The following is a 27,870-nucleotide window of genomic DNA, read 5'->3' as shown; positions in this document are numbered from 1 at the left end:
GGGATCTGCCGACGTCCAGGTCTGAATTGGATCGTTTCAACCAGAGAAGCCCAGATCGCTCTGCTCTTTTCAGCGGAGGCTGCGGGAGCGCCGAGGCTTCTGCGAGGGCGAAGAGGGACGCGGCGCCCGGCCAGCTCCTCTCGGCAGAGCCTGGGGAGGTTGGGGGGGGGGAGAGGGGCCGCTTCCCCGCCCAGCCTCCTCCCCCTCCCCTCCCCCCCCCCGGCGGCCGCTGAAACCCGACCCGGCCCGTATACCTCCGAAGAGGCGGGCATCCCTTGGGGCAGCGGCCAGAGCCCCAGGACGGGCGCAAAGCGGAGCCTGGCCGGGCCGGACCGGGGATGCCACATCACTGCGAGCGCTGCCGGCGGCGGGGAGGCATGCGGGGGCGGGGGCTGCTGCTGCACGCGTGGCTGGCGGCTGCCGTCGTGGCCATCGGCATCCTGGCGCCCACCACCACCTCGCTCGCCGGACCCGGTAGGGAACAGCCGAGGTTGGAACTGGGGGGGGGTGGGGGTTCTGGGGGGGGTGGGGGTCTTCGAGACCCCCCCTCCAGTCACTCGGGGGCTGGGGCTGTGCGGGAAGAGTTTCAAAACTTCCAGTTTGGACCCTGCCCGGGTCTTGGAAGGGCGGGTGGGTGGGCTGAGGGTCCCGCCGGTGATTTGGGGGCGCAGAGGGGATCACCGCGTGTTCGGCAGCCGGAGGAAGCCCAGCCGGAGGAGGAAGGGGGGGGGGTCTGCCGGGCAGGACCTCCCCTCCCGACTTCCTGACGCCGCTTCTCGGGTGGGCTGACAAGCAGAAGAGAGGCAGGAGCCCCGGAAGAGCGCGCGCGAGTCCCGGGGAGTTTTAGGATAGAATAACAGAGTTGGGACCTTAGAGGTCATCTAGTCCAGCCCCACTCCCAAGCAGGAGACCCTACACCATTTCTGACCGAGGGCAGTCCAGTCTCTTCTTCAAAACCTCCAGGGATGAAGCTCCCACAACTTCCGAAGGCAACTTCTGTTCCATGGGTTGATTGTTCTCACTGTTGGAAAGTTTCTCCTTATTTCCAGGTTGAATCTCTCCTTGATCAGTTTCCATCCATTGTTCCTTCAGGTGGTTTGGAGAATAGCTTGACCCCCTTCCTCCTCTCTGTGGCAGCCCCTCAAATATTGGAAGATGCTCCCCTATCTCCCCTGGTCCTTCTCTTCCCTAGACCAGCCATGCCCAGTTCCCACGCGGCTCCGGTGCGCGCGTGTCCCCTTCGCCCGGGTTCCCGGTCCACTCAGCCCCGAGGAAAAATATTAGAAAGCTCCCCACAGGCTCTGGCGGAGATGGGGGTCTTCCCGTGCAACCTGGCGGTGGGAGATGCCCCAAAAGGAGACGGCAGCGCAGCGCAGCGCAGCACCTGCTTGGGCATCGGGCGGAGCGGGATCCAATCTGGCTCGATCCCTGAGGATGAGCTCCGAAAGCTGGGAAGACGAAGTCTCTGGTCCAGCAAAAACGGACCCAGATTGGATCCTGCAACCTTATCCTGGGAAACGGAGATTCGGCTCCGTTCCTCCGGCGGAGCGTTTCCCCACTCTGGGCTCCTGGTCGGGTCGGAAGCAACGAGATTAAGATTAAATGGTGATGGTGGTGGTGGTGGTGGTGGTGGTGGAGGAGGAGGAGGAGGAGGAGGAGGAGGAGAAGGAGGAGGAGGAGGAGAAGAAGAAGAAGAAGAAGAAGAAGAAGAAGAAGAAGAAGAAGAAGAAGAAGAAGAAGAAGAAGAAGAAGAAGAAGAAGAAGAAGAAGAAGAAGAAGAAGAAGAAGAAGAAGAAGAAGAAGAAGACGACTGTGGGATCTTTAGTGCTCTCTGAGCTTACTGGTTTTCTTGCAGTCATTTCATGACCCAAGTAGGGAACATCATCAGTGCTAAAAGGGAATTTGTGGAAAGGAGGAGGAGGAGGAGGAGGAGGAGGAGGAGGAGGAGGAGAACTGTGGGGTCCTTGGTATTCTCTGAGCTTACTGGTTTTCTTGCAGTCATCTCATGACCCAAGTAGGGAACATCATCAGTGCTAGAAGGAAATGGAGTTTGTGGAGAGGGGGAGGAAGAGGAGGAGGAGGAGGAGGAGGAGGAGGAGGAGGAGGAGGAGGAGGAGGAGGAGGAGGAGGAGGAGGAGGAGGAGGAGGAGGAGGAGAACTGTGGGGTCCTTGGTATTCTCTGAGCTTACTGGTTTTCTTGCAGTCATCTCATGACCCAAGTAGGGAACATCATGTGCTAGAAGGAAATGGAGTTTGTGGAGAGGAGGAGGCGGAGGGGGGGAGGGGGAAGAGGAGGAGGACTGGAGGGTCCTTGGTGCTCTCTGAACTTGGTTGTTTTCTTCCAGCCATTTCATGACCCAACTAGGGAACATCATCAGTGCTGGATGGAAGTGGAGTTTGTGGAGGGGGGGGGAGAGAGAGAAGGAGGAAGACTTTCTGAACTTGGATGTTTTCTTCCAGCCATTTCATGACTGGCTCTTCTTAATTCCAGGTTGCTTCTCTCCTTGATTAGTTCCCATCCATGGTCTCCTGTCCTGCCTTCTGGTGCTTTGGACAATAATTTGACCCTCTCTTCTTTGGGGCAGCCCCTCAAATACTGGAAGCCTGTTTTCATGTCCTTACTAGTCCTTCTTCTCTCTAGACTAGCCATGTCCAGTTCCATTCTTTATATGTTTTAGTCTCCAGGCCTTTAATCGTCTTAGTTGCTCTTCTCTGCACTTTTTCGAAAGTCTCAACATCTTCATTGCAGTGTGGTAGCCAAAACTGGATGCGGCATTCCAGAATTCTTTATTGGCCAGGTGTGATTGGACACACAAGGAATTTATCTTCATGCATATGATCTCAGTGTGCATAAAAGAAAAGATACGTTCGTCAAGAGTCATAAGGTACAACACTTAATGATAGTCACAGGGTACAAATAAGCAATCAGGAAACAATATCAATATAAATCGTAAGGATACCAGCAAAGGATGAAGGCTATTGCTTAGTGCATTGTAAGCCGCCCTGAGTCTCCGGAGAAGGGTGGCATATAAATAAAAATTTTTTAAAAAAAAAAACGAAGTTACAGTCATAAGTGGGAGGAGATGTGTGATAGGAACGATGAGAAGATTAATAGTAGTGCAGACTTAGTAAATAGTTTGACAATTATTTTGAGGGAATTATTTGTTGAGCAGAGTGAAGGCGTTCGGGGAAAAAATGTCCTTGTGTCTAGTTGTTCTGGTGTGCAGTGCTCTATAGTGTCGTTTTGGGGGTAGGAGTTGAAACAGTTGATGTCCAGGATGCGAGGGGTCTGTAGATATTTTCACAGCCCTCTTTTTGACTCAGTAGACAGTAGATAGATCAGTAGTGCAGTAGACAGGTCCTCCATGGAAGGCAGGTTGGTAGCCATTGTTTTTTCTGCCGTTCTAACTATCCTCCGAAGTCTAAATCTGTTTTGTTGGGTTGCAGAACCAAACCTGACAGTTATGGAGGTGCAAATGACGGACTCAATAATTCCTCTGCAGAACTGATGCACCCCTGATGATGCAGAGCTGAGGGCTCCTGGGAATTTTTTAAAAAGACGCTTGAGGTCAGAACTCTCCCCACCCCTTCTCCCCCCACCCCCCACGGCTTGGCAGAAGAGGGGCAGCCCAAAGAATGGGCCTCCTCCCCCCCCCAATTGCAGCCCTGGGGTTACTTCCGGTGGATGAGCTGAGAGACGGAGTCCTTTCCTTTGTGTGCCTTTCCTGGCCCTTCTCAGCAGGCCAAGTGAAGCAGCTGTTTTTTGGGAGAGGTCTCCCCCCCACATTTTGGGTGAAGGGAAGGTCTTCCTTCTACCCTTGGATTCCTCCCCGGGTAATTAATCTAATTGCCTCAGTCAGCAGCAGAAATAACAATGGCTTTGTGGAGGAGCTTTGGCGAGACAATTGTCTCTGATGGAAAGCAACAGCGGGTGCTTCTGGCAGCCCTGGGGGTGTGGGGTGAGGGGAATGGGGATATGGGGGGGGTCCCCCTTGCTTGGCTTCTCTTGGGGAGCTTCAGCCTGTCTCCTGGAATGAGGAGGAGGAGAAAGGCGAAGGTTTTGGCAAGCCTTAGGAGACAGGATGGAGCCCTTCATTTAGAAAGAACAATACATGAGCACTCCTCTCTCTCTCTCTCTCTCTCTCGCTCGCTCACTCTCTCACTCGCTTTCTCCTCCACATTGTTTGGAAAAAGACAGGGAAAAGGGAAAAGGGACAACAGTGTTTTTTCTTTCTTTCTTTCTTTCTTTCTTTCAATCCTATTGCAAAGTACCAGGATCTAGTTAGGGTTTGGAACTGTGGAGAAGAAAAAGCTTTGGCTCTCTCAAAAGGCCTCGACAAGGAAGAAATAGATAGATAGATAAATAGAGAGAGGGAGGGAGGGAGGGAGGGAGATAGATAATGATAGAAGGATAGATAGATAGATAGATAGATAGATAGATAGATAGATAGATAGATGATAGATAGATAGATAATGATAGAAGGAGAGAGAGAGAGAAAGAGAGGGATAATGATAGAAGGAGAGAGAGAGAGGTGGATAATGATAGAAGGAGAGAGAGAGAGAGAGACAGATAATGATAGGAGAGAGAGAGAGATGGATAATGATAGAAGGAGAGAGAGAGAGAGGGATAATGATAGAAGGAGAGAGAGAGAGGGAGACGGATAATGATAGAAGCATAGATAGATAGATATAGATAGATAATTATAGAAGGATAGATAGATAGATAGATAGATAGATAGATAGATAGATAGATAGAATTCTTTATTGGCCAAGTGTGATCGTACACACAAGGAATTTGTCTCCAGTACATAATAAGATGTGTACAGTGTACAGTGTACATCCAAACAACAAGGTGATAGGTCATAGATCATAAATCCTAGTTACAATCATTAATCATCAGTTGCAAACAACAATTGATAAATCATAAGAAACCAAGAGGAGAAGATAGTCGGAAAGAGGAGAAGATGAGTGTTGCACGAATTACCGTATTTTTCAGACTATAAGGCGCACTTCCACACTCACACACTCCCCCCCAAAAAAGAGGGTGGAAATGTCTGTGTGTCTTATAGAACGAATCTTGCGGCGGGGGTGAGGGGTGCTGGCGTGGCGCTGATCAGCTGTTCTAGGTGCCACGAATGGGCGGCGGCGAACGGAGCAGCAGCGGTGAATGAGCCAGGGTGGCGGCGAATGGGCCATAGCAAATGGGCTGTGGCGGCAGCGAAAGGACTGCGGCAGCAGCGAACGGGACGCAGAGGCAGAGGCAGATTTTTTTTTTCTTGTTTTCTTCCTTTAATTCTAATGTGCGTCTTATAGTCCGGAGCAGCTTATAGTCCAAAAAATACGGTAGTTCTTCAGCAGAGTGATGGCAAGGAGAGGGAACTGCCTTTATGTCTGGTTGTTTTGGCGTGCAACGCCCTATAGCAGCATCCTGAGGGGAGAAGCTGAAACAGTTTACGTCCAGGAGGTGAGGGGTCTGTAGATATTTTCTCAGCCCTCTTTCACCATATACAGATCCTCGATGGAAGGAAGGCAGGCTGGTTGCCATTGTTTTTTCTGCCGTCCTAACTATCCGTTGAAGTCTGCGCCTCTCCTGTTTGGTGGCTGTGCCCGACAATTACGGAGATAAAAATAACAGACTCAATCAATCCTCTGTAAAACGGTATCGGCAGCTCCTTGGGCGGTCTGAGCTTTCTACCGTTGGCGCAGGAAGAACATTCTTTGCTGCGCCTTTTTAATGACGGTTCTAATGTGAGGTGTCCATTTCAAGTCCTTGGAGATCATAGCACCTAGAAACGTGAAGGTCTCTACTGTTGATTCCGTGTTGCCTAATATTGTAATATAAGGAGGGCTTCTTCTCAAAACGACTATCATCTTCTACCCTCAAAACGACGGTGTAGAGCCGTGATGGCAAACCTATGACACGCGTGTCACAGGAGCCATATCAGTGGGCACGCGAGCTCAGCTCCGGTGCACGCATGCTGATTTTCGGGCCTTCTGGGCCCACCAGAAGTAGGGAAACAGGTTGTTTCCTGCCTCCAGAGGGCCTGGGGGAGTGGGGAAGGCCCATTTTTTGCTCTCCCCAGGCTCCAGAGCCTCTCTAGGAGCCTGGGGAAGGCAAAACGGCCTTCCACACACCCCCGGAGGCGGTCCGGAGGCCAGAAACAGCCCATTTGCCAACTTCCGGTGGGACTGGGTTTTTGCTCTCCTCAGGCTCCAGAGCCTCTCTAGGAGCCTGGGGAGGACGAAAACAGCCTCCCCCCCCCAAAGACCCTCCAGAGGACGTTTGCCAACTTCCAGTGTGACTGGAAAGTCCATTTTTTGTTCTTCTCAGGTTCCAGAACCTCTCTAGGAGAGAGCAAAAAACGTGCCTACCGGGCCCACCATGCCATCGTGTGCCAAAAGCGGGGAGAGTGGGGAGGGTTGCACGTGCATGCACGAGTAGTTCGGAGAACCAGTAGCGGAAATTTTGAGTAGTTTGGAGAACCGGTAAATACCACCTCTGGCTGGTCCCAGAGTGGGGTGGGAATGGGGATTTTGCAATATCTTTTCCCCAGGAGTGGGGTGGGGATGGAGATTTTGCAGTATCCTTCCCTTGCCATGCCCACCAAGCCATGCCCACCAAGCCACGCCCACAGAACCGGTAGTAAAAAAAAAATTGAATTCAAATTTTTGAATTTGACTGTCAGCATTCATTGACTGCTTTGATTGAAGAAAAAAACACAATGACTTTTGTTTCTACTTGGAAACCACTTCTGGACTTTGTGCTCGAGGTCGGGGGGGGGGAATGAAACTGACTTTGGTTTTACTGATCAGATAGTTTTGTTGTAGAAATGGCTTAGTTTATACTATTATATAAAAGTAAAAAGTTTTTATGATGTGATTATTTTATTCTACTGCACCAAAGGGAGTCAAAAGTCAATGCCTTTTCTTTTCTTTTCTTTTCTTTTCTTTTCTTTTCTTTTCTTTTCCTTTCCTTTCCTTCCTTCCTTCCTTCCTTCCTTCCTTTCTTTCTTTCCTTCCTTCCTTCCCTCCCTCCCTCCCTCCCTCCCTCCCTCTTTCTTTCTTTCTTTCTTTGCCTTTGCCCTACACTTTTCCCTTCCCTTTTCCCTCCTCTATCTTTCCTACTATTTTCTTTTGTATTTCGGTATCTTATAGTCTTGATACATTAATAAATAAAACTTTGGTTAGAAAAAGAATAATAGCTTGGGATTCTTTGCAATTCTCTTAGTCCGATTTGAGCAATTTAACTTCCTGCAAGACTCTCATATTCTGCCAGGCCCCTTCCCCATTTCTCTTCCTCCCCCCCCCACACACATCTTAGTTACAAAGTTTTGAAGTCACAACTCTGATGAGTTTGTGGTCTCTTCATGGTCTGCTGCTGTTGCTCCCTGGGAAGAGAAGGAAGTGCAGAATTAAAGCAAGCGAAAAATAACAAGTGACGTCAGACATATTGGTTTAATTTCTGGGTGTCTGGGAGGTACTCCAGGTTCTGATGCTTGGTGTAAATGTGTTGCAGGTGCCCCAGATATCCCATGTCTTCAAAATTGAGTTTCCATATCTTAAAGCCATCCTCTCTGATGCTGTGAATTCTTAGCTCCTATCCTTTTAGTTACTCGGAGTGTGTAGTTACTCAAAGTGTAGTTACTCAGAGTGTAGTTACTCAGTGTGTGTAGTTACTCAGAGTGTGTAGTCCAGCCATGGCTGAATAACTTTTACATTACAGGTAGTCCTCGACTTACGAACAACGTCGAATCCAACATTTATGTTGCTGAGTGAGACATTTGTTAAGTGAGCTTTGCCCCATTTTTACGACTTTCCTTGCCACCTTTGTTAAGTGAGTCACTGCAGTTGTTGAATTAGAAACGCGGTTGTTAAGTGAGTCGGGCTTCCCCAATGACTTTGCTTGTCAGAAGGTCGCAAAAGCGGGTCGTGTGATCCTCAGGATGTGAGTCTGTTGCCAAGCATCCGAATATAAATCACGTGACCATCTGGATACTGGTCGTAACTGTGAAAAGCGGTCCTAAGTCCCTTTTTTTCAGGGCCGTCATGACTTCAAACGGTCACTAAATGTTGTAAATTGAGAACTACCTGTAATTTTTTTTTCCCTCAGGTTTTTCACCTCAGATAAAAACTTTTTATTCTGCACTGAGTCGCTTAAGAATGTGGGGTTGTTGTTGTTTTTGTTGTTGTTTTGGCACTCTGTGGTAGCACCCGAATTGTGTGTCTGTCACAATTCCAGATGGAGAAGTGTGACGTTAAAAAGGGTGGCACCAGGACTGCACTTTCCATCCGTCTCCTGGATATTCTCCACGTTCTCTCTTCCTCTCAAGTCTCACTTGGAGGCAGGTCCAAGATGAGGAGTGGTGAATGCCTTGTTTGTGGAATGATTGTGGTGAGGACACATTCATCCTTACAGTGACACAATCGTCCTGACTTCTTAAAAGTAGGCATCAGGACAGTAAATGCCATTCAATGCCGCATGAAACCCTTTCAGTTCCTGGCTCCAAAAGAACCCGTCTACCTAGAATAATCAATCGATCAGAATAGGGACCTTGGAGATCTTCTAGTCCAACTCCCTGCTCAAGCAGGAGACCTTATACCATTTCAGACAAGTGACTGTCCAATCTCTTCTTTAAAACCTTCCAGGGATGAAGCACCCACAACTTCTGAAGGCAACTTCTGTTCCACTGGTCAATTGTCCTCACTATTAGGAAGTTGAGTTGAGTTGCATTGCGTTGCGTTGCGTTGCGTTGAGTTGCATTGAGTTGAGTTGAGTTGAGTTGAGTTGCATTGAGTTGAGTTAAGAATAAGCTCAAAGGCGCAGCTGAAAGGCCAAGAAAGAGGCACTTCTTTTCATTCACATCATCTCAAAACTGGGAATTCGTTTCTGAACCTTCTTGGGTTAGCATGGAAACGTTTTCCACTAGAGGGAAGCAGAGATCCATGCTTTCTTCCAGCTAAACTTCCGGAGATTCAGCTGCTTCTGGTTCAAAGGCCAATCAGCTGAAAGTCCTAACACGGATGGGAATGTCCATCCCTTGCGATGTTCCTGGTCATTGGCCAAATGAGAATGGCCTCCTCTCAGTAGGTATGGAAAGTATTCTTCTTGTTGTGCCATATCCGTCATCGGACGTTGGCAATCATGTTGGCCATCCTATTTTTATTCAACAGCCACATCAGAAAGTGCTGTTGACAAATACGATGATTATAAAGAAGGTGCTAGAGCTGTGACCTATGGCCTGTGGCACGTGGAACCAAATCTGTGGGCACGTAAGTGTTGCCCTAGCTCAGCTCCAGTGCACATGCGCACACTGGCCAGCTGATTTTCGGGCCTTCTGGGCCCACTGGAAGTTTGGAAACAGGTCATTTCTGGCCTCCGAAGGGCCACCAGGGGTATGGGGAAGGCTGTTTTTGCCCTCCCCAGGCTCCAAGAAAGCTTCTAGAGCCTGGGATAGGGTGAAAAACGGGCCTACTGGGCCCACCGTGCCATCACATGCCAAAAGCGGGGGGAGTGCCGGGGGGGTCACGTGTGCGTGCGTGGGAGATGGGGCGCATTGAATTATGGATGTGGACACGCACATGCATGACACCCCCATGCTCCCCCGCTTTTGACACGTGACGGCAAAAAGGTTAGCCATCACTGTGCTAGAGTGTGCAGAAGCAGATAAATTAACAATGGAACTTAAAGACCGAGAGGAAACGATTTATTACGAAACATGGAATAGATGGTATAGCTGGCTGGAGAAAGAATCTAAAATCTATGTATAAATGTAAGAGAAGATATTATAGATAAACGAAATATTTGGTGTGTAATAGATACGTATGTATTGTAGTGAATATATGAATTAGTAAGTAATATATAAAATGTATATGTATATAGTTGGTCAAAACACAAAATAGATATTATTAAAGATGCCGGTATCGGAAAGCTATTAAAATGTAACAAAGATGTTAAAGATGTAAATGCTAAATAAAAATTATTTATAAAAAAAAAAGAGAGAAAGTGCTGCTGAGTTTTGTCCAAACCAGACCCTTAGATTTTGAAGCCACGATCTTCTTCTTCTGCCTGGACCTCGTTTGCCTTCAATCTTTCCCTGGAGGATTAAATGAAGTAGGCCGTATTTTCCCGGTTGTCGCATCACATGTCCGAAATATTCTAACACGCCAAAAGGAGGCTTGGGAAGTGGAAAAGCGAGGGGGGGAATCAGCTTTGCCGCACCGTTTAGCTTTCCTGCTTTCTAGCCAAGCTAAACCGCACAGCACAGCTGATCGTCGGAAATATTGGTCCGGAGGAACCTGTAGCTTTTTTAAACTACCAGTTGGACCAAACTGGTACCTTTTTTTTTTTTTATCACTACCAATTCGCCCAAACCGGAGCAAACCGGTAGCATTTCACCCCTGATTTGAGGATTAGTGTAATGATTAGTTCAGCTTGTTGACTGCTTTTGTATATAATATAAAATAAAATGTGTGTGTGTGTATGTATGTATATATATGTTTGTACGTGTACGTGTATGTGTATGTATATAAATTATATAATTAATATAAACACAATAAATTTTCTATATATACGTGTGTGTGTGTGTGTGTAAAATTTATTGCATTTTCTTTTCTTTCAGCACTCAGCCGGGGTGGATCCTACATGTTAAATGTCAAATCCAATTGACCATTCTTTCCTCCTTTTTTGTACACTATTTTCTTTCTTTCTTTCTTTCTTTCTTTCTTTCTTTCTTTCTTTCTTTCTTTCTTTCTTTCTCTCTCTCTCTCTCTCTTTCTCTCTTTCTTTCCTTTCTTTTTTTCTTTCTTTCTTTCGTTGTTTTTGTTAGGGTTGAATGCACTTGCAGGTAGTTTTGGACCGATTATTAATAACGTTTCTTTTCTTCCAGCAAATTGTGTGGACATCGGCCTGGGTTCTTGCAATGACGTATCTTATTCCAAAACATCGTATCCTAATTTACTGGACCAGAAAACCCGAGAAGCGATTGAATACAGTTCCGAATACATCTTGGCGAGTGTACTTCACAACCTGTTGCAGGGAGAATGCAACCCTGACCTGAGGCTGTTGAGCTGCTCCATTATGGCCCCGAAGTGCGAAAATGGTGTTGTCGTGAAACCTTGTCGGAGGGTGTGCGAAAGCCTGAGGAAAAATTGCCTCCCAGCCTTCGATGCGATTGAAATGGCTTGGCCGTACTTCCTAGACTGCGATCGCTTCTTTGTGGATGACGCGGAAGGGTGTTTCGATCCGTTGGGGAAGCTGCGAGGTAAGAGGTCAAGCCGGGTGGGTCCAAATGGGTCAGGAATGGCTACTGAAGGGCCTCTGCTTGGCCCTTTGAAGATGGCCATCCTGCCGTATTCGCTGCTATTCTCCACCTTGGCTAGATGCTCAAGGAAGAGACCTCCCTTCTCCAATAGCTTCTCCCAGGAGAAGGAGAGGGGAGTCCATCTTTTCCCTGCCAGGGAACCATCCGGATTTCAGGGGGATCCTGTTCTTAGGTGGGATCCTGTTCTCCAAACCCGGCTTGTGTTGTGTGCAAGAAAGATGGTTGTGACTCCAGGAGGTGTTATTAAGGCTCCAAGTTGATCTAATGGTGGTGGGTAATTAAAAATACAACATGGATGAAGGTTGTTCCCGATTTGCTAGCCTGTGCGATGCTCCTTGGAGCCGTCGTCCATGGAAAGCTAACTGTTGATCTCCTTCCACCGCTTACATCATGTCAACCAATCTTGCCTTCTTGAAGGTGAAATAGAATTTGCCGAGGAGGCCCTCAGCGAAGCCCCGGCCTTCATCCAGTTCACCCACCACTCCTTCCCGCAAATGGTGAAAGCTTTGAAGAAGGTGGTCTCCAGATGTCCTCAGATTGCCCGGTTGTCCAGCATTGGACGCAGCTTTGAAGGAAAGGACCTCTTCGTGATCGAGTTCTCCACCAGCCCCGGGAATCACGAACTGCGTGAGCAATACAAGGCTGCTTGAAATGCATTCTCCTGCACCTTTGGTCTCCTCCCCTTCCTCCTCCTCTTTCTACTCCTACACTTTCTCTTCTTTCTTCTCCTCCTCCCCCTCCTTCTCCTCCTCCTTCTCCTCCTCCTTTTCCTCCACTTCTTCCTCCTCCTCCTTTCTGCTTTTCCTCCTCCTCTTTTCTTCCTCCTCCTTCCCTCCTGCTCCTCCCCCTCCTCTTCTTCTTCCTCTCCTCCTTCCCTCTCCCGCTCCTCCTTCTCCTCTTCCTCCTTTCCTTCCTCTTCCTCCTCCTTCTCCTCCCCCTCCTCCCTTTCTTCCCCTCCCCTCCCTCTCTCTCCTCCTTCTCTTTCTACTCCTACACCTTTTCTTCTTTCTTCTCCTCCTCCCCCTTCTTCTCTTCCTCCTTCTCCTCCTCCTTCTCCTCCACTTCTTCTTCCGCCTCCTCTTTCTACTTCTCCTCCTTCTCTTCTTCCTTCTGCTCCACTTCTTCTTCCTCCTCCTCCTCCTCCTTCTCTTCCTTCTCTTCCTCCACTTTCTCTTCCTCCTCCTTTTTCTACTTCTCCTTTCTTCTCCTCTTCTTTTTCTTCCTCCGCTTCCTCTTCCTCTCCTCCTGCTCCTCCCCCTCCTCCTCTTCCTCCTCTGCTTCTCCTCCTTCCCCTCCTCTCCCTCCTCCTTGCTCTCACCCTCCTCCTCCTTCTCCTCCTCCTTGTCTTTGGCCATTCTTCTATTCCTCTCCAGCCTATTCCATCCTGTCCTGCTACTTCCTTCTGAGGCAGCTGTTGTTTCCTTTGCCTCCTCAAAGCATGGCAGGACAGTTGTGGAGCAGAGTTGAATATAGGACCAACAAGAAGCCTTGGCTCAGGATAGGATGGCAGCTGGGAAAGATGGAGGCCACTGTAGATTGTCTGGCCTCCCTGTTGAAGTTCCACCTGTCCTGAGCTCTTGATTGACTCAGACCCTCCGGCAACAGTTTGCAAGGCTGTTTGCAAGCATGAGCCACGGTGGCGCAGTGGTTAGAGTGCAGTACTGCAGGTTACTTCTGCTGACTGCCGGCAGCCTGCAATTTGGCAGTGTGAATCTCACCAGGCTCAAGGTTGACTCAGCCTTCCGTCCTTCCGAGGTGGGTAAAATGAGGACCCAGATTGTTGAGGGTCAGCGGCCAACTCTGTAAACCATTTAGAGAGGGGCTGTAAAACACTGTGAAGTGATATATAAGTCTAAGTGCTATTGCTAATCCTCCCTCCCTCCCTCCCTCCCTTCCTTGGTGGCACAATGCTTAGAGTGGAATATTGCAGGCTGACTCTGCCCACTGCCATGAGTTCGATCCTGACCAGCACAAGGTTGTAAAGTACTGTTGAATGATATATAAGTCTAAGTGCTATTGCTAGTCCTTCCTTCCTTCCTTCCTTCCTTCCTTCCTTATTTATTTATTTATTTGTTATTTATTATTTATTGGTTCAATTTATATGCCGCCCTTCTCTGGAGACTCAGGGCGGCTTACAATGCATTAAGCAATAGCCTTCATGCTTTTGTATATACCTGCTTAGTAGGGCTTTCGCCCCCCCTAAGCGGTGTTCTTTTTTATACAAAGTCAGCTTATTGCCCCCACAATCCGGGTCCTCATTTTACCTACCTCGGAAGGATGGAAGGCTGAGTCAATCTTGAGCCTGTGAGATTTGAACTCGCAGTAATTGCAGGCAGCTGGCAGCTAAGTGCTATTTAACAGCGCTTTAGTCCACTGCTCCACCAAGGCTTCCTTCCTCCCTCCCTCCCTCCCTCCCTCCCTCCCTCCCTCCCTCCCTCCCTTCCTTCCTTCCATGGTGGTACAGTGCTTAGAATGCAATATTGCAGGCTGACTCTGCCCACTGCCATGAGTTCAATCCTGACCGGCTCAAGGTCGACTCAGACTTCCATCCTTCCGAAATCGGTAAAATGAGGACCTGGATTATTGGGGGCAAGAGGCTGACTTTGTAAAACCACTTAGAGGGCTGTAAAAGCACTGTGAAGCGGTTATATAAGTCTAAGTGCTATTGCTATTGCAAGAGGCTCAATCCTAGCTACAGGCCCCCATCCTGCCAGTTGTGGGAGAGCAGCTGAAGCCAAGCTGATCAGAGGCCACCAGCAGAAAGGTTGGCTGATGGCCAACATTAGGAAGGTCATCTAATGTAGCCTTTCCTCGTTCATCTCTCCGCAGTCAAGCCGGAGTTGAAGTATATTGGCAACATGCACGGAAACGAAGTTGTGGGGAGAGAAATGTTGATCTACCTTGCCCAGTATCTGTGTTCGGAGTATCTTCTGGGCAACACCAGGATCCAGACCTTGGTGAATAACACTCGGATTCACCTCCTGCCTTCTATGAACCCAGATGGGTACGAACTGGCGGCACAAGAGGTAAGCGCCAATTTGGGGATCAAAAGATTTAGGAGGTCGTTTCTTCGCTCCTTTGAAATCAGCCAAGGTGGGTTCCCCCAGGAGAGAACCTAATAAAGAAATCCCAATTAGCCAATCGATTGGAATTTGAAAAATATTTCTCGTATGGTTTGGTAGGCTCTGATGTGATCAATTGGCGTGGCCACGATCTCCCGTGTTACCTCCAGAGGTTTTGGGCTGGAGCTCACCTTCTCTCATTTCATGTCCAATGAAGCAAAATTCTGGTATTGTAACCCAAAAGAACAACTCACCGTCTGCCTCGGATCTAAAGCGGTAGAGATAGAAAAGAAAAGAAATTCAATGGTTAAAAAAAAAGTAAGGTTCTACATTTAGGGAAGAAAAACCAAATGCACAGGTACAGTATAGGTGGTACCTTGCTCAATAGTAGTAACTGTGAGAGGGATCTTGGAGTCCTAGTGGACAACCATTTAAATATGAGCCAGCAACTGCCGAAAAAGCCAACACAATCCTAGGCTGCATCAACAGAGGGATGGAATCAAGATCACGTGAAGTGTTAATACCACTTTATAAGGCCTTGGTAAGGCCACACTTGGAATTCTGCATCCAGTTTTGGTCGCCACGATGTAAAAAAAGATGTGGAGACTCTAGAAAGAGTGCAGAGAAGAGCAACAAAGAGGATTAGGGGACTGGAGGCTAAAACATACGAAGAACGGTTGCAGGAACTGGGTATGTCTAGTCTGATGAAAAGAAGGACCAGGGGAGACGTGATAGCAGCGTTCCAATATCTCAGGGGCTGCCCCAAAGAAGAGGAAGTCAAGCTATTCTCCAAAGTACCTGAACGTAGGACAAGAAGCAATGGACGGAAACTAATCAAGGAGAGAAGCAACTTAGAACTAAGCAGAAATTTCCTGACAATGAGAACGATTAACTAGCGGAAGGGATGACTGATGTACTAAATGTTTGTTTGTTTTAAAAAATAAAAAAAAAATTAAAAATATCCTTGCTCTTCCCTTCTGCCAACAGGGCGCTGGCTATAACGGATGGATCAACGGGAGGCAAACAGCTCAAAACCTCGATCTCAACCGAAATTTCCCAGATTTAACTTCTGAAGCTTACAGACTTGCAAAGATCCGAGGGGCTCGGATGGATCACCTCCCTATTCCTCAATCTTACTGGCTGGGCAAGGTGAGGAATGTGAGCACACACAGGGTATAGCCCATTAAAATACAGAATGCAGAATAACCCAGTTGGAAGGGATCTTGGAGGTCTTCTAGTCCAACCCTCTGCTCAGACAGGAAAGCCTGTATCCTTTCATACAAATGGTTGTCCAATCTCTTCTTAAAAACTTCCAGTGTTGTAGCATCCACAATTTCTGGAGGCAAGTAGTTCCACTGGTTAATTATTCTGTCAGGAAGGAAGGAAGGACGGAAGGCAGGCTGAGTCAACCTTGAGCCTTTTAGGATCAAATTGCTGGCTGTGGAAAACAGAGTCAGCCTGTAATACACCATTCTAACCACTGGGAAGGAAGGAAGGAAGGAAGGAAGGAAGGAAGGAAGGAAGGAAGGAAGGCTGAGTCAACCTTGAGCCTTTTAGGATCGAATTGCTGGCTGTGGAATGCAGAGTCAGCCTGTAATATACCATTCTAACCACTGGAAATGAAGGAAAAAAGGAAGGAAGGAAGGAAGGAAGGAAGGAAGGAAGGAAGGAAGGAAGGAAGGAAGGCTGGCTGAGTCAACCTTGAGCCGGTCAGGATTGAACTGCTGGCTGTGGAATGCAGTGTCAGCCTGTAATACTGCATTCTAACTAGTAGAAAGGAAGGAAGGAAGGAAGGAAGGAAGGAAGGAAGGAAGGAAGGAGGGAAGGCTGAGTCAACCTTGAGCCTTTTAAGATCGAACTGCTGGCTGTGGAATGCAGAGTCAGCCTGTAATACTGCATTCTAACTAGTGGAAAGGAAGGAAGGAAGGAAGGAAGGAAGGAAGGAAGGAAGGAAGGAAGGGAGGGAGGGAGGGAGGGAGGGAGGGAGGGAGGGAGGGAGGAGGGAAGGCTGAGTCAACCTTGAGCCTTTTAAGATCGAACTGCTGGCTGTGGAATGCAGAGTCAGCCTGTAATACTGCATTCTAACCACTGGGAGGGAGGGAAGGAAGGAAGGAAGGAAGGAAGGAAGGAAGGAAGGAAGGAAGGAAGGGAGGAAGGAAGGGAGGAAGGAAGGAGGGAAGGCTGAGTCAACCTTGAGCCTTTTAAGATCGAACTGCTGGCTGTGGAATGCAGAGTCAGCTTGTAATACACCATTCTAACCACTGGGAGGGAGGGAAGGAAGGAAGGAAGGAAGGAAGGAAGGAAGGAAGGAAGGAAGGAAGGAAGGAAGGCTGGCTGAGTCAATCTTGAGCCGGTCAGGTTTGAACTGCTGGCTGTGGAATGCAGAGTCAGCCTGTAATACACCATTCTAACCACTGGGAGGGAGGGAAGGAAGGAAGGAAGGAAGGAAGGAAGGAAGGAAGGAAGGAAGGAAGGAAGGAAGGAAGGAAGGAAGGAAGGCTGGCTGAGTCAATCTTGAGCCGGTCAGGTTTGAACTGCTGGCTGTGGAATGCAGAGTCAGCCTGTAATACTGCATTCTAGCCACTGCACCACCAGGGCGCTCTGAAGCATCCTTAACCATCTCTTCTTCCTGCGATTCTTTTCAACCTGTTCTTCAGGTGGCCCCAGAGACCAAAGCGGTGATGAAGTGGATGAAGTCCATCCCGTTTGTGCTCTCTGCCAGTCTCCACGGGGGCGATTTGGTCGTTTCTTATCCGTACGATTACTCGGTGCACCCTACGGAAGACAAAATGTTTTCTCCAACCCCGGATGAGAAGGTAACGCCACGTGATGAGGTTTTAAAATACTCGGCTAAAATATAAAGATAATTGTGACCAGGAAAAGAAAGGAGAGATGGTGGTTTTGGGTATTTTTTGCCAAAGTTAAGCCCTCTCTCATTTTTCCCCCCAACCCTCTGTTAGAAATGTTATATTTAAATCTCCATTCTCAAACAATGCCGTTTAATGCGGATGGAAACAAACAAACAGCAAACAAGTATTCAGAGGTGGGCTTCTAAATTTTTAGCAAGGGTTCCTCTGCCCGATTGCTGGGTGGGCGTGGCCATGGTGGGTGTGGCCTAGTCGACCTCCTGCACCATGGCAGGGGAGCATTGTTGGCCTCCCTGGGCTCCGGAGGCTTTCCTTGAGTCTCCGAGAGGGTGAAAATGGCCTCCCCAGGCTCCGGAGGCCTTTCCTGAATGTTCAGTAGGCCCATTTTTGTCCTCCCCAAGCCTCCGCGTGCACCCTGCACTTACCTGCATCCAAAATGTGCCGAGTGGGGACTCCTGGGAGGGGCAGGGTGGGCGTGGCCAGCCAGGGGTGGGATTTGGGGGTTCTCCGAACTGCACAGAATCTTAGCTAGAGGTTCTCCCAAACCCCTACGAACCCCCAACAGCCCACCCGTGGTTATATAGTATATAGGCGGCTATATAAATTTTCTAAAATAAAATTCCGATCAACACGAAAGCATAGGAAAAAAAAGGATCTAACAAGGAAGGTCAACATGGTGGATCCCCAAGTCTTTTTTTTTTTTTCTGGAGTGAGAGAACTTTCCTGAAGAAGCTAAAAGACGCCGTAGGTGAGCTGAGGGCCCAGTGAAAATATGCACTGAAAATATCAAAGAGTTTAATCTGCAAACTTCATTAATGTCATTTTAGATGTTCAAGCTGCTTTCTAAAACCTACGCAGACGCGCACCCTGGCATCTCGGACAAATCCGAAATGCGTTGCGGTGGAAATTTCGTGAAACGAGGAGGGATCATAAACGGGGCGGAGTGGTACAGCTTTACTGGAGGTAAAACTTTCTGGCGGTTTTTTTCCCCCCGTCCCTACTTCCGCAAACAGTTTTGATGTCTTTGTTCTACGTTGCCGTAGGAGGAAAAACGCTTCGAGGAGGGGAAAGAAGCAGCTCGCGCACGTAATCTCTCCGTAAGCGAGCGAGAGAAACCTACCACTTAAAAACGGGTGCTACCTCAGCGGAGCCATTGCCATTGAAAAAACCCATATGTCTCGCTGGGCGTGCTAATGTAGGCATGCATAATTTACACGGCCCCGAACCAAAGACAGTCTGGCTCCTGTGGCCACCATCCTTTCCAGCGTCTTTGGACAGGCAGCAAAACCAGCCCGATGATCGCAAAGCCGGCAGGCAGGTTAGGAGGACTAATAAAGTCCAGCAGGAAACTTTGTGATGACTTCAGAAGGAAAAAAATAATAATAATGTTTTTGTAGACGCTTGTCTCAAAAGAGACCTTCAGTTGGAGGTCCTTTGCTGCCTGGCCGTGGATATGGGGCCTTTGACTGTGAATTTGTAGGGATCAAGAGGTGGGTTTCAGCAGGTTCTGACCAGTTCTGGAGAACCGGTAGCGGAAATGTTGAGTAGTTCGGAGAACCGGTAGTAAAAAATTCTGACTGGCCCCGGCCTCGTCTATTCTCTGCCTCTCAAGTCCCAGCTGATCGGGAAGAAATGGGGATTTTGCAGTATCCCTCCCCTGCATTGGGGAGGGAATGGAGATTTTACAGGATCCTTCCCCTGCCACACCCACCAAGCCACACCCACAGAACTGATAGTAGAAAATTTTGAAACCCACCACTGAAGGTGACTCCTGACATGCTTTGTGTTTCCTCTGTTGTGTTGTCGTCCGGTCTGCCTGTTCCTACCTCTTCACCACGTGAAAGAGAATAACAAAAGTTGGAAAGGACCTTGGAAGTCTTTTCGTCCAATTCCCTGCTCGGGCAGGAAACCTTATACCATTTCAGACAAATCCAATCTCTTGTTTAAAACTTCCAGTGTTGGAGAACCCACAACTTCTGGAGTCAAGTTGTTCCACTGATTGATAGTTCTCACTGTCAGGAAATTTCTCCTTAGTTCCAGGTTGCTTCTCTCCTTGATTAGTTTCCCTCCATTGCTATCTTGCGATAAGTCTTGTGATAGGACAGGTGTGGGCTGCGTCAAGTGAGAGTCTTGTGATGGGTCTTATGATGAGTCATGATGGATCAGAAGGTGTGGGTCATGTCAAGTGAGGGTGCCCTCTATACTTGGAGTCCTGGACGCTAATAGTAAGGCTTAGATGACTGAACTCCATAATATCCTGCGAACCAGTAGTAACGGTAAGTAGAACCCACCCCTGACCTCACGGCATACGTTCCTCCATGCAGTGGTGTACCCCAAGGCTCTGTCTTAGGCCCAGTACTTAAGCCATGGAATTATGCTGCATCTCCAAGAGGATTCTCAGCTGAAGCCTTCCTTAGATACAGGTGGCCAGGGTGATTGGTGATCTGGAGATCTCCAGATGAGGTTAATCCAACCACCATCCAACCATTTTTTTTTAATTTTTATTTGTTTGTGAGTTAACTGTATTGCTACTAATGTTGTGTGACTTACAATACGGAATCGTTTCGTAATTTTAGTGTTCCCGTTTGAAGAAAGTTTGGAGAAAGACGTGCTTAAAAGTTATCGCTGGATCAAACTTCTGGTGTTTTTCATTTTTCCAGGAATGGCAGATTTCAATTATCTCCACACAAACTGTTTCGAGATTACTTTGGAGCTTGGGTGCGAGAAGTTTCCTTTGGCTGATGAGCTGTATAAACGGTGGCAAGAGAACAAGGAGCCGCTCTTGAAATTCATGGAAATGGTACCCCACCCCCTTTTTTTTTCCTCTTGACTTCTCTCTTCTTTCTGTCACAGGCCTCTCCACCACAAAGAAGCGCTTGTTCACTCTTTGGTCCTAGAACAAATTTAGCGACAATGGAATGGAATAGAATAGAATAGAATAGAATAGAATAGAATAGAATAGAATAGAATAGGGAGGAGGAGGAATAGAAGAGGAGAGGAGAGGAGAGGAGAGGAGAGGAGAGGAGAGGAGAGGAGAGGAGAAGAGAAGAGAAGAGAAGAGAAGAGAAGAGAAGAGAAGAGAAGAGAAGAGAAGAGAAGAGAAGAGAATAATGAAGAATGGAATGGAATGGAATGGAATAGAATAGAATAGAATAGAATAGAATAGAATAGAATAGAATAGAATAGAATAGAATAGAATAGAATAGAATAGAATAGAATGAAGAATTAGAGTAGAGTGGAATGGAAGGGAAGGGAAGGGAAGGGAAGGGAAGGGAATAGAATAGAATAGAATAGAATAGAATAGAATAGAATAGAATAGAATAGAATAGAATAGAATAGAATAGAATAGAATAGAATAGAATAGAATAGAATAGAATGAAGAATTAGAGTAGAGTGGAATGGAAGGGAAGGAAAGGGAATGGAATAGAATAGAATAGAATAGAATAGAATAGAATAGAATAGAATAGAATAGAATAGAATGAAGAATTAGAGTAGAGTGGAATGGAAGGGAAGGGAAGGGAAGGGAATAGAATAGAATAGAATAGAATAGAATAGAATAGAATAGAATAGAATAGAATAGAATAGAATAGAATAGAATAGAATAGAATAACAGAGTTAGAAGGGACCGTGGAGGTCTTCTAGTCCAACCCCTTATTCAAGCAGGAGACCCTATACAATTCCAGACAAATGGCCTTCTTAAAAACCTCCAGCACAACTTCTGAAAGCAAGCCATTCCGCCGAACGAACGAATGTTTTGCTTATGTTATAGCTGATTACAGGTAGTCCTCGACTTACGGCCACAACTGAGCCCAACATTTCCGTTGCTAAGCGAGGCAATGGTTAAGTGAATGTTTGCCCCGTTTTACGACCTTTCTCGCCACAGTGAGGGAATCACCGCAGCTGTTGAATTAGTCACACTGTTGGTAAGTTAATCAGGCTCCCCCTGGACTTCGCTGGTCAGAAGGTCGCAAAGGAGTATCACGTGACTCCAGGACACTGCGACCGTCATAAATATGCATCAGTTGCCAAAAGTCTGAATTTTTATCATGCGCCCACGACAGTGGTGGGTTGCTACCGGTTCGCCCCAAACCGGGCGAACCGGTAGTGGCGGCAGCGGGAGACACCGCTCACCCGCCCAGACGCTTCTTGTCACGCACACAAGCGAACCGGTAGCAAACTAAATTGAAACCCACTCCTGGCCCACGAGGATGCTGCAGCGGTCGTAAGTGTGAAAAATGGCCATAAGCAGAGGGGGGGGACTTCATATAATTTAACAACCCGTTCGCCTAGTGTGCAGAACCAAAAATGTGAGCCTTAAGCGTAGCGCGCGGCCCAGTGCGAACCGGTAGTAAAGGTAAGTAGAACCCACCCCTGCCCCGCACGCATGTGCAGACAGCACGTGCGAACGAATTGCCGTGTTTTGTGATGCCGCACGCATGTGCGCTCATGTTTCCGGTGCTGGGCGAACCGGTTGCTACAAGTATGCGAAGCCCACCTGTGGTTTCAAAGCTTTCTGCAGCCACAAATCCTGCTTGTAGTTTTATCCTTAAATAAAATTGGATTCCCCTTGGTTTTAATCTGGTCTTCGGCTAATCTGCTCCGTAAATCCAAATAGAAGTGGATTACATCTACTTGAAGGCTTTGAGAGGGAAAATCCTGTATTAGCTGTGACTGTGCCAACCTACTCCTATTGTGTATATAGTCATCAGCTGTTATCCCCCAAGCGCTGACCTCACCTCCCAAGGGAGCAATCAGACTTAAAAGCAACAAGATTAAGCAAAAGGATCACAGGCACATTTCACACCAAATGGCTTCCCCGGGCCCCCCCTCTCTTTCTCTCCTCTCTTTCTCTCCTCTTTCTCTTTCTCTCTCTGTCTCTCTCCTCTCTCCTCTCTCTGTCTCTCTCTCTTTCACTCTTTCACTTTCCCTCTTCTCTCTCTCTTTCTCTCCTCTCTCTGTCTCTCTCTCACTCTCCCTCTTACTCTCTCTCTCTCCTCTCTGTCTTTCTCTCTCTCTTGCTCTTTCCTCTCTGTGTCTCTGTCTCTCCTATCTCTGTCTCTCTCTCTCCCTCTTTCTCTCCTCTTTCTCTCTCTGTCTCTCTCTTTCTCTCCTCTCTCTGTCTCTCTCTTTCACTCTTTCACTTTCCCTCTTCTCTCTGCCTCTTCCTCTCCTCTCTCTGTCTCTCTGTCTCCCGCTTTCTCTCCTCTCTCTCTTTCTCTCTCTCCTCTCTCTCTCCCTCTTGCTCTCTCTCTCTTTCTCTCGTCTCTGTCTCTCTCTCTCTCTTGCTCTCTTTCCTCTCTCTGTCTCTGTCTCTCCTATCTCTGTCTCTCTCTCCCTCTTTCTCTCCTCTCTCTGTCTCTCTCTCCCTCTTTCTCTCTCTTTCTCTCTTTCTCTCTCTCCTCTCTGTCTCTTTCTCTCTTTCCTCTCTCTCCCTCTTTCTCTCCTCTCTCTCTCTCTCTCTTTCTATTGTTTTTTTCATTGTCATAGATTAGAGAAACAGGCATTTTGTGCACGATGATACATCTTCAGCAGTGGTGAAATCCAAATTTTTTTACTACCGGTTCTGTGGATGTGGCTTGGTGGACATGATGTGGCTTGGTGGGCGTGGCAGGGGAAGGATACTGCAAAATCCCCATTCCCACCCAACTCTGGAGCCAGCCAGAGGTGGCATCTGCCAGTTCTCCGAACTGCTCAAAATGTCCACTACCGGTTCTCCAGAACCTGTCAGAACCTGCTGGATTTCACCCCTGATCTTCAGCTGGTAAAAGTTTGCAGGCAATGCCAACCTCGGCCCAAGGACTGCCTGGCAATGATGAGACAGAATTTCCCCTCCACTCACAGGATGGTCGTCACCCAGGAATTCTTTCCATCTTCCCAAGATTGAGCCTCAAAATCACTTTAGTTGGCTCCAGCCTTTCTTCCTTTGGGGTACGATAGGATCTCCCCAAACGTCATCACAAGAAATAAATAAAACGGGACGAATATAAAACAGAAGAGAGAGCCTGGTTTTTGTGCTCCTGCTCCAGAATGTTTTTCACTTTTGCAACCACCTTTCCAGGTGATCTGACTTTTTTGGGGTGTGTGTGATATTTTGGCATTTGTGAGGTTGGCGAAAAATACTTTCCTACTCCGTAATCTGTCCCATTTCTCCAGAAGGGTCTCAAATGTGGCACTGCCTATTCTTTGATATTGCCCAGAAACCCCAAACAGATACAGTAGTGGCCAAAATTGTGGTTGTAACTCGAGGACTACCTGTATTACAGCCATTTCTTAAGACTTTAGCATTAATGAACTGGAATTCACAAAATTCTGTTATTAAACTGGTTGAGCACCAAAGAGGAAACACACACAATCTCTTAAGAGTAACAGAGTGTGGCACCGGAGAACAGAAATGAGATTGTACTGGGAGAAAGGTTTAGATTGAACAAGAAAGATATAGATGAAGATAGAGACAAAGATTTATTTATTTATTTATTTATTTATTTATTTATTTATTTATTTATTTATTTATTTATTTATTGAATTTCTATACCGCCCTTCTCCCGAAGGACTCAGGGCGGTGAACAGAATAAGATTTCATATACATATAATATATATATTTTTTATAAACAGTAAATAATAAATTGAGTCTACTTGGTGTATCTGCTAAGACCTTGGCATAGAATTTAGATGTTTATGCTAGCCCTGCTTGTTGAAAGAGAAAGGTCTCCAGGGCACGTCGGAAAGTGCGAAGATTTGGGATTATTCGTATTCCAGGGGGTATTTTGTTCCAAAGAGTAGGTGCCCCCACAGAGAAGGCTCTCTCCCTTGGAACTACTAGACGACATTGTTTTAATGATGGTACTATGAGTAGGCCTACTCTGTGAGAGCGCATTGGTTGGTGGGAGGTTATCGGTTGCAGCAGGTGGTCTCGTAAGTACTCAGGTCCTAAGCCATGGAGCACTTTAAAGGTAAGAACCAACACCTTGAAGCGCACTCGGAAGGCCACCGGAAGCCAGTGCAGCTCGCGTAGAAGAGGTGTTACATGTGAGCGCCATGTTGCTCCCATAATTACTCGCGCGGCCGCATTCTGGACCAGTTGGAGCTTCCGGGTGCACTTCAAGGGGAGCCCCATGTAGAGAGCATTGAACAAGTTTAGATTGAACAAGAAAGATGTAGATGAAGATAGCAATAAAGATGAGGAATGTGGGAGGCGAATTAAAAAATGGATAAGAATTGAAGCACTAAAGAGAAGAAGAGGTGATGGATAGAAAGAATTGCCCTTTAAATATTACAGTAGCCTGACTGTAAGCTGAAAGGGGCAGAACTAAAATTAGATAGGGGAATTATTCGAATATAAATTCTTATAGAATGAATAAAAATAAGTATAATAAAATACTACCAATGAGCCTTGGTAGTACAGTGGTTTAAAGCACCCTGTTATTAACACAGCTGCCTGCAATTACTGCAGGTTCGAATCTTACCAGGCTCAAGGTTGACTCAGCCTTCCATCCTTTCTAAGGTAGGTTAAATGAGGACCCAGTTTGTGGGGGCAATAAGCTGACTTTGTATAAAAATATACAAAAGTAGGAAGGCTATTGCTTAACGCATTGTAAGCCGCCCTGAGTCTCCGGAGAAGGGCGGCATATAAATCAAATTAAAAATAATAATAATAATAATAGATAGAAAGATTAGAAGATTACAGATGTTAGGCATTTTCTTTTTTATGTAAGTTTAAATAATATAATGAGGATTACTTAAATTTGATAAATGTGATAGGGAGTATTAACATTGTTGGCGTGAATTGGATTAATATGAATGATACCCAGAATCAACTTTGCCTATACGTAATAGAAAAATGTTTAGATTGAACAAGAAAGATAGAGATAAAGATAGAGCTAGAGATGAGGAGTTAGGCATTTTTGTTTTATGTATGTTTAAATAATATAATGAGGATTATTTGATAAATGCGATAGAGATGACTAATACTGTTATTGCAAACTGGATTAATATGAATTATACCCAGAACCAACTGTATTCACACACAATATAGATGTATATTTTTTAAAAAAAATAATTAAAAATATAATATTTTTTTTTAAAAAATGAGGAAAGAACATAAAATAATTACTACTTAATCACGTTCTTCTGATTCTTGGCAGGTTCATCGTGGCATAAAAGGAATTGTATCTGACAAATTTGGAAATCCAATCAAGAACGCCCGAATTTCCATCAAAGGCATCCGCCATGACATTCTTACAGGTAAATAGATTTGGAGAGGCAAATGTGCAATTAAACTTTTGGGTTCATTTTTATTTTTTTCCCCCCTCTAGAATGTTACGCAATCCTTCACCCCGAAATACAAAATAGTGTGTTGATTGATTCACATATTTGCATCCCAAATTGTTCTACATAATTACAAAACCTAAAAACAATAAATAAATATTAAAATTGCAAGAGGAAAAAAAAAACCCACAGAACTACCGTGTTTCCCCGAAAATAAGACCCTGTCTTATATTTTTTTGAACCTCAAAATAAGCGCTTGGCCTTATTTTCAGGGAGGTCTTATTATTTTGGGCTGCATGGAGCAAGATGGGGCTTCTTTTGCCGTCTTACCTGATTTCCAACTCTGTGTTTAAATATTTTCAGGGAGGGCTTATTTTTGGGGGAAGGCTTATTTTAGCGCATGCTCTCAAAAGCCCGATTGGGCTTATTATCAGGGGATGTCTTATTTTCGGGGAAATAGGGTAAAATGCATTCCAAAAATACCTTATATTAATATCTCCAGTAATCAGGAATTTAAGCCTTTCTTGATGAGGACATTTGAAAACTTAAAACAGATTGATTTAACCATCTGTCCTGAACCGACACAGAATTCTTTTCTACATCTTTAACATCTCATTGCACAGTGTTGTCCCTCATTTCTTGATAAGCTAATTATTTAAGTAAACATTCAGTCTTGGATAATATTCTACACCTTTCAACCCTTTACCAATTGATTTGTTGGGTTTTACAGAGAGTCCTCGACTTACGATCGCAACTGAGCACAAAATTTCTGTTGTGAAGTGAGACGTGGGTTAAGTGAAATTTCCCCCCATTTTACAGCCTTTCTTGCCACAGTCGTTAAATGAAGCACTGCAGTTGATAAGTTAATAACCTGGTTGTGAAGTGAATCTGGCTTCCCCGTTGACCCACGGAAGGTCTCAAAAGGGGATCACGTGACCTTGGGACACAGTGACAGTTGCAGCCCATGGGGTGGTTAGATCTCGCCTGCGGGCCACCCTGGAAACAGTGAAGGACCAGCCTGCGGTGCCTCTTCTAGCAAAAATGGAGCTCGGGAGGGCTGTGCACAGCCTCCCGAGTTCCATTTTCACTGGCCGAAGGTTGCAGGAGGCCGTCACAGCTGGAAACGAAGCCCACAAGGACTGTATGCAGCCCTCCCGAGTTCCGTCTTCACTGGCAGAAGGTTACAGGAGGCCGTTGCAGCCGGAAACGGAGCCCACAAGGGCTGTATGCAGCCCTCCTGAGATCCGTCTTCACTGGCAGAGGTTGCAGGAGGCCGTCACAGCTGGAAACGGAGCCCATAAGGGCTGTATGCGGCCCTCCTGGTTTCCGTCTTCACTGGCAGAAGGTTGCAGGAGGCCGTTGCAGCCAGAAACGGAGCCCACAAGGGCTGTATGCGGCCCTCCTGAGATCCGTCTTCACTGGCCAAAGGTTGCAGGAGGCCGTCGCAGCCGGAAACAGAGCCCACAAGGGCTGTATGTGGCCCTCCTGAGTTTCGTTTTCACTGGCAGAAGGTTGCAGGAGGCCATTGCAGCCGGAAATGGAGCCCACAAGGACTGTATGCAGCCCTCCCGAGTTTCGTTTTCACTGGCAGAAGGTTGCAGGAGGCCGTCACAGCCAGAAACGGAGCTCGGGAGGGCCACATCTCCCCCCCTCGAGGTCAAACACAATCTTGATGTGGCCCTCAATGAAATTGAATTTGACACCCCTGCTCTAAATTGTGATGGTATGGTTGTTTTGTTTTGTTTTTTTTAGCGGATGAGGGAGACTATTGGAGACTTCTGCCTCCTGGCACATACATCGTGTGTGCCCAGGCAAGGGGCTACACTAAAGTCCTGAAGAAGGTGACTCTGCCTGCCAGGATGGCCAGGGCTGGCCGAGTTGATTTTGTCCTGCAATCCCTCAATGGAAAGTTTAGAAAACTTCCCGCAAGTCGAGTGTATGATCCTCTGGAAGATTTTGATCCTCATGCTCGGACAGAGCTAAGGAACAACGGAGAGCGATCCGTCCAGCCACAGGAGAGACCTTGGTGGTGGCCATATTTCAGTTCTCTGAATCAGCACAAACCTTTGTGGTTGCTGAAGCAGAGCTGAACAATTTTATACTGTGTCCGTCCTCAGCTACGCTGGTAGTTTCGCAGTGGCGTCCCCATTGCTACCTGGCCCAGAAATGGAACGGGGACTCTGTCATGGTTGACGTAACATGGCTGTTCTTATCCTTTCCTGCAATTTTATTTTATTTTATTTTTTTAAATTTGATTTATATGCCGCCCTTCTCCGGAGACTCAGGGCGACTTACAATGTGCTAAGCAATATTTTCTCCTCCGCATTAAAATTTACTACATATTAAAAAAAAAAA

At 46.8% G+C, this 27,870-nt stretch overlaps 1 protein-coding gene across 1 annotated transcript; it reads left to right on the top strand.

The window, feature by feature from the left end:
- Positions 1–27,870, top strand: CPZ (carboxypeptidase Z). Its single transcript, XM_034426291.3, has 10 exons — positions 1–474; positions 10,887–11,261; positions 11,739–11,948; positions 14,151–14,347; positions 15,371–15,532; positions 17,041–17,199; positions 18,078–18,213; positions 19,911–20,050; positions 25,392–25,491; positions 27,268–27,870. Exons 1-10 carry the CDS (start codon positions 339–341, stop codon positions 27,603–27,605), a joined length of 1,953 nt encoding a protein of 650 aa, XP_034282182.3. The 5' UTR covers positions 1–338; the 3' UTR covers positions 27,606–27,870.

This window comes from Pantherophis guttatus, chromosome 8, assembly GCF_059756535.1.
Source record: "Pantherophis guttatus breed Tessera chromosome 8, ASM5975653v1, whole genome shotgun sequence".
NCBI lineage: Eukaryota > Metazoa > Chordata > Lepidosauria > Squamata > Colubridae > Pantherophis > Pantherophis guttatus.
The sequence above is the reverse complement of the archived record's forward strand: the minus strand, read 5'-3'. Positions and strand labels throughout refer to the sequence as shown.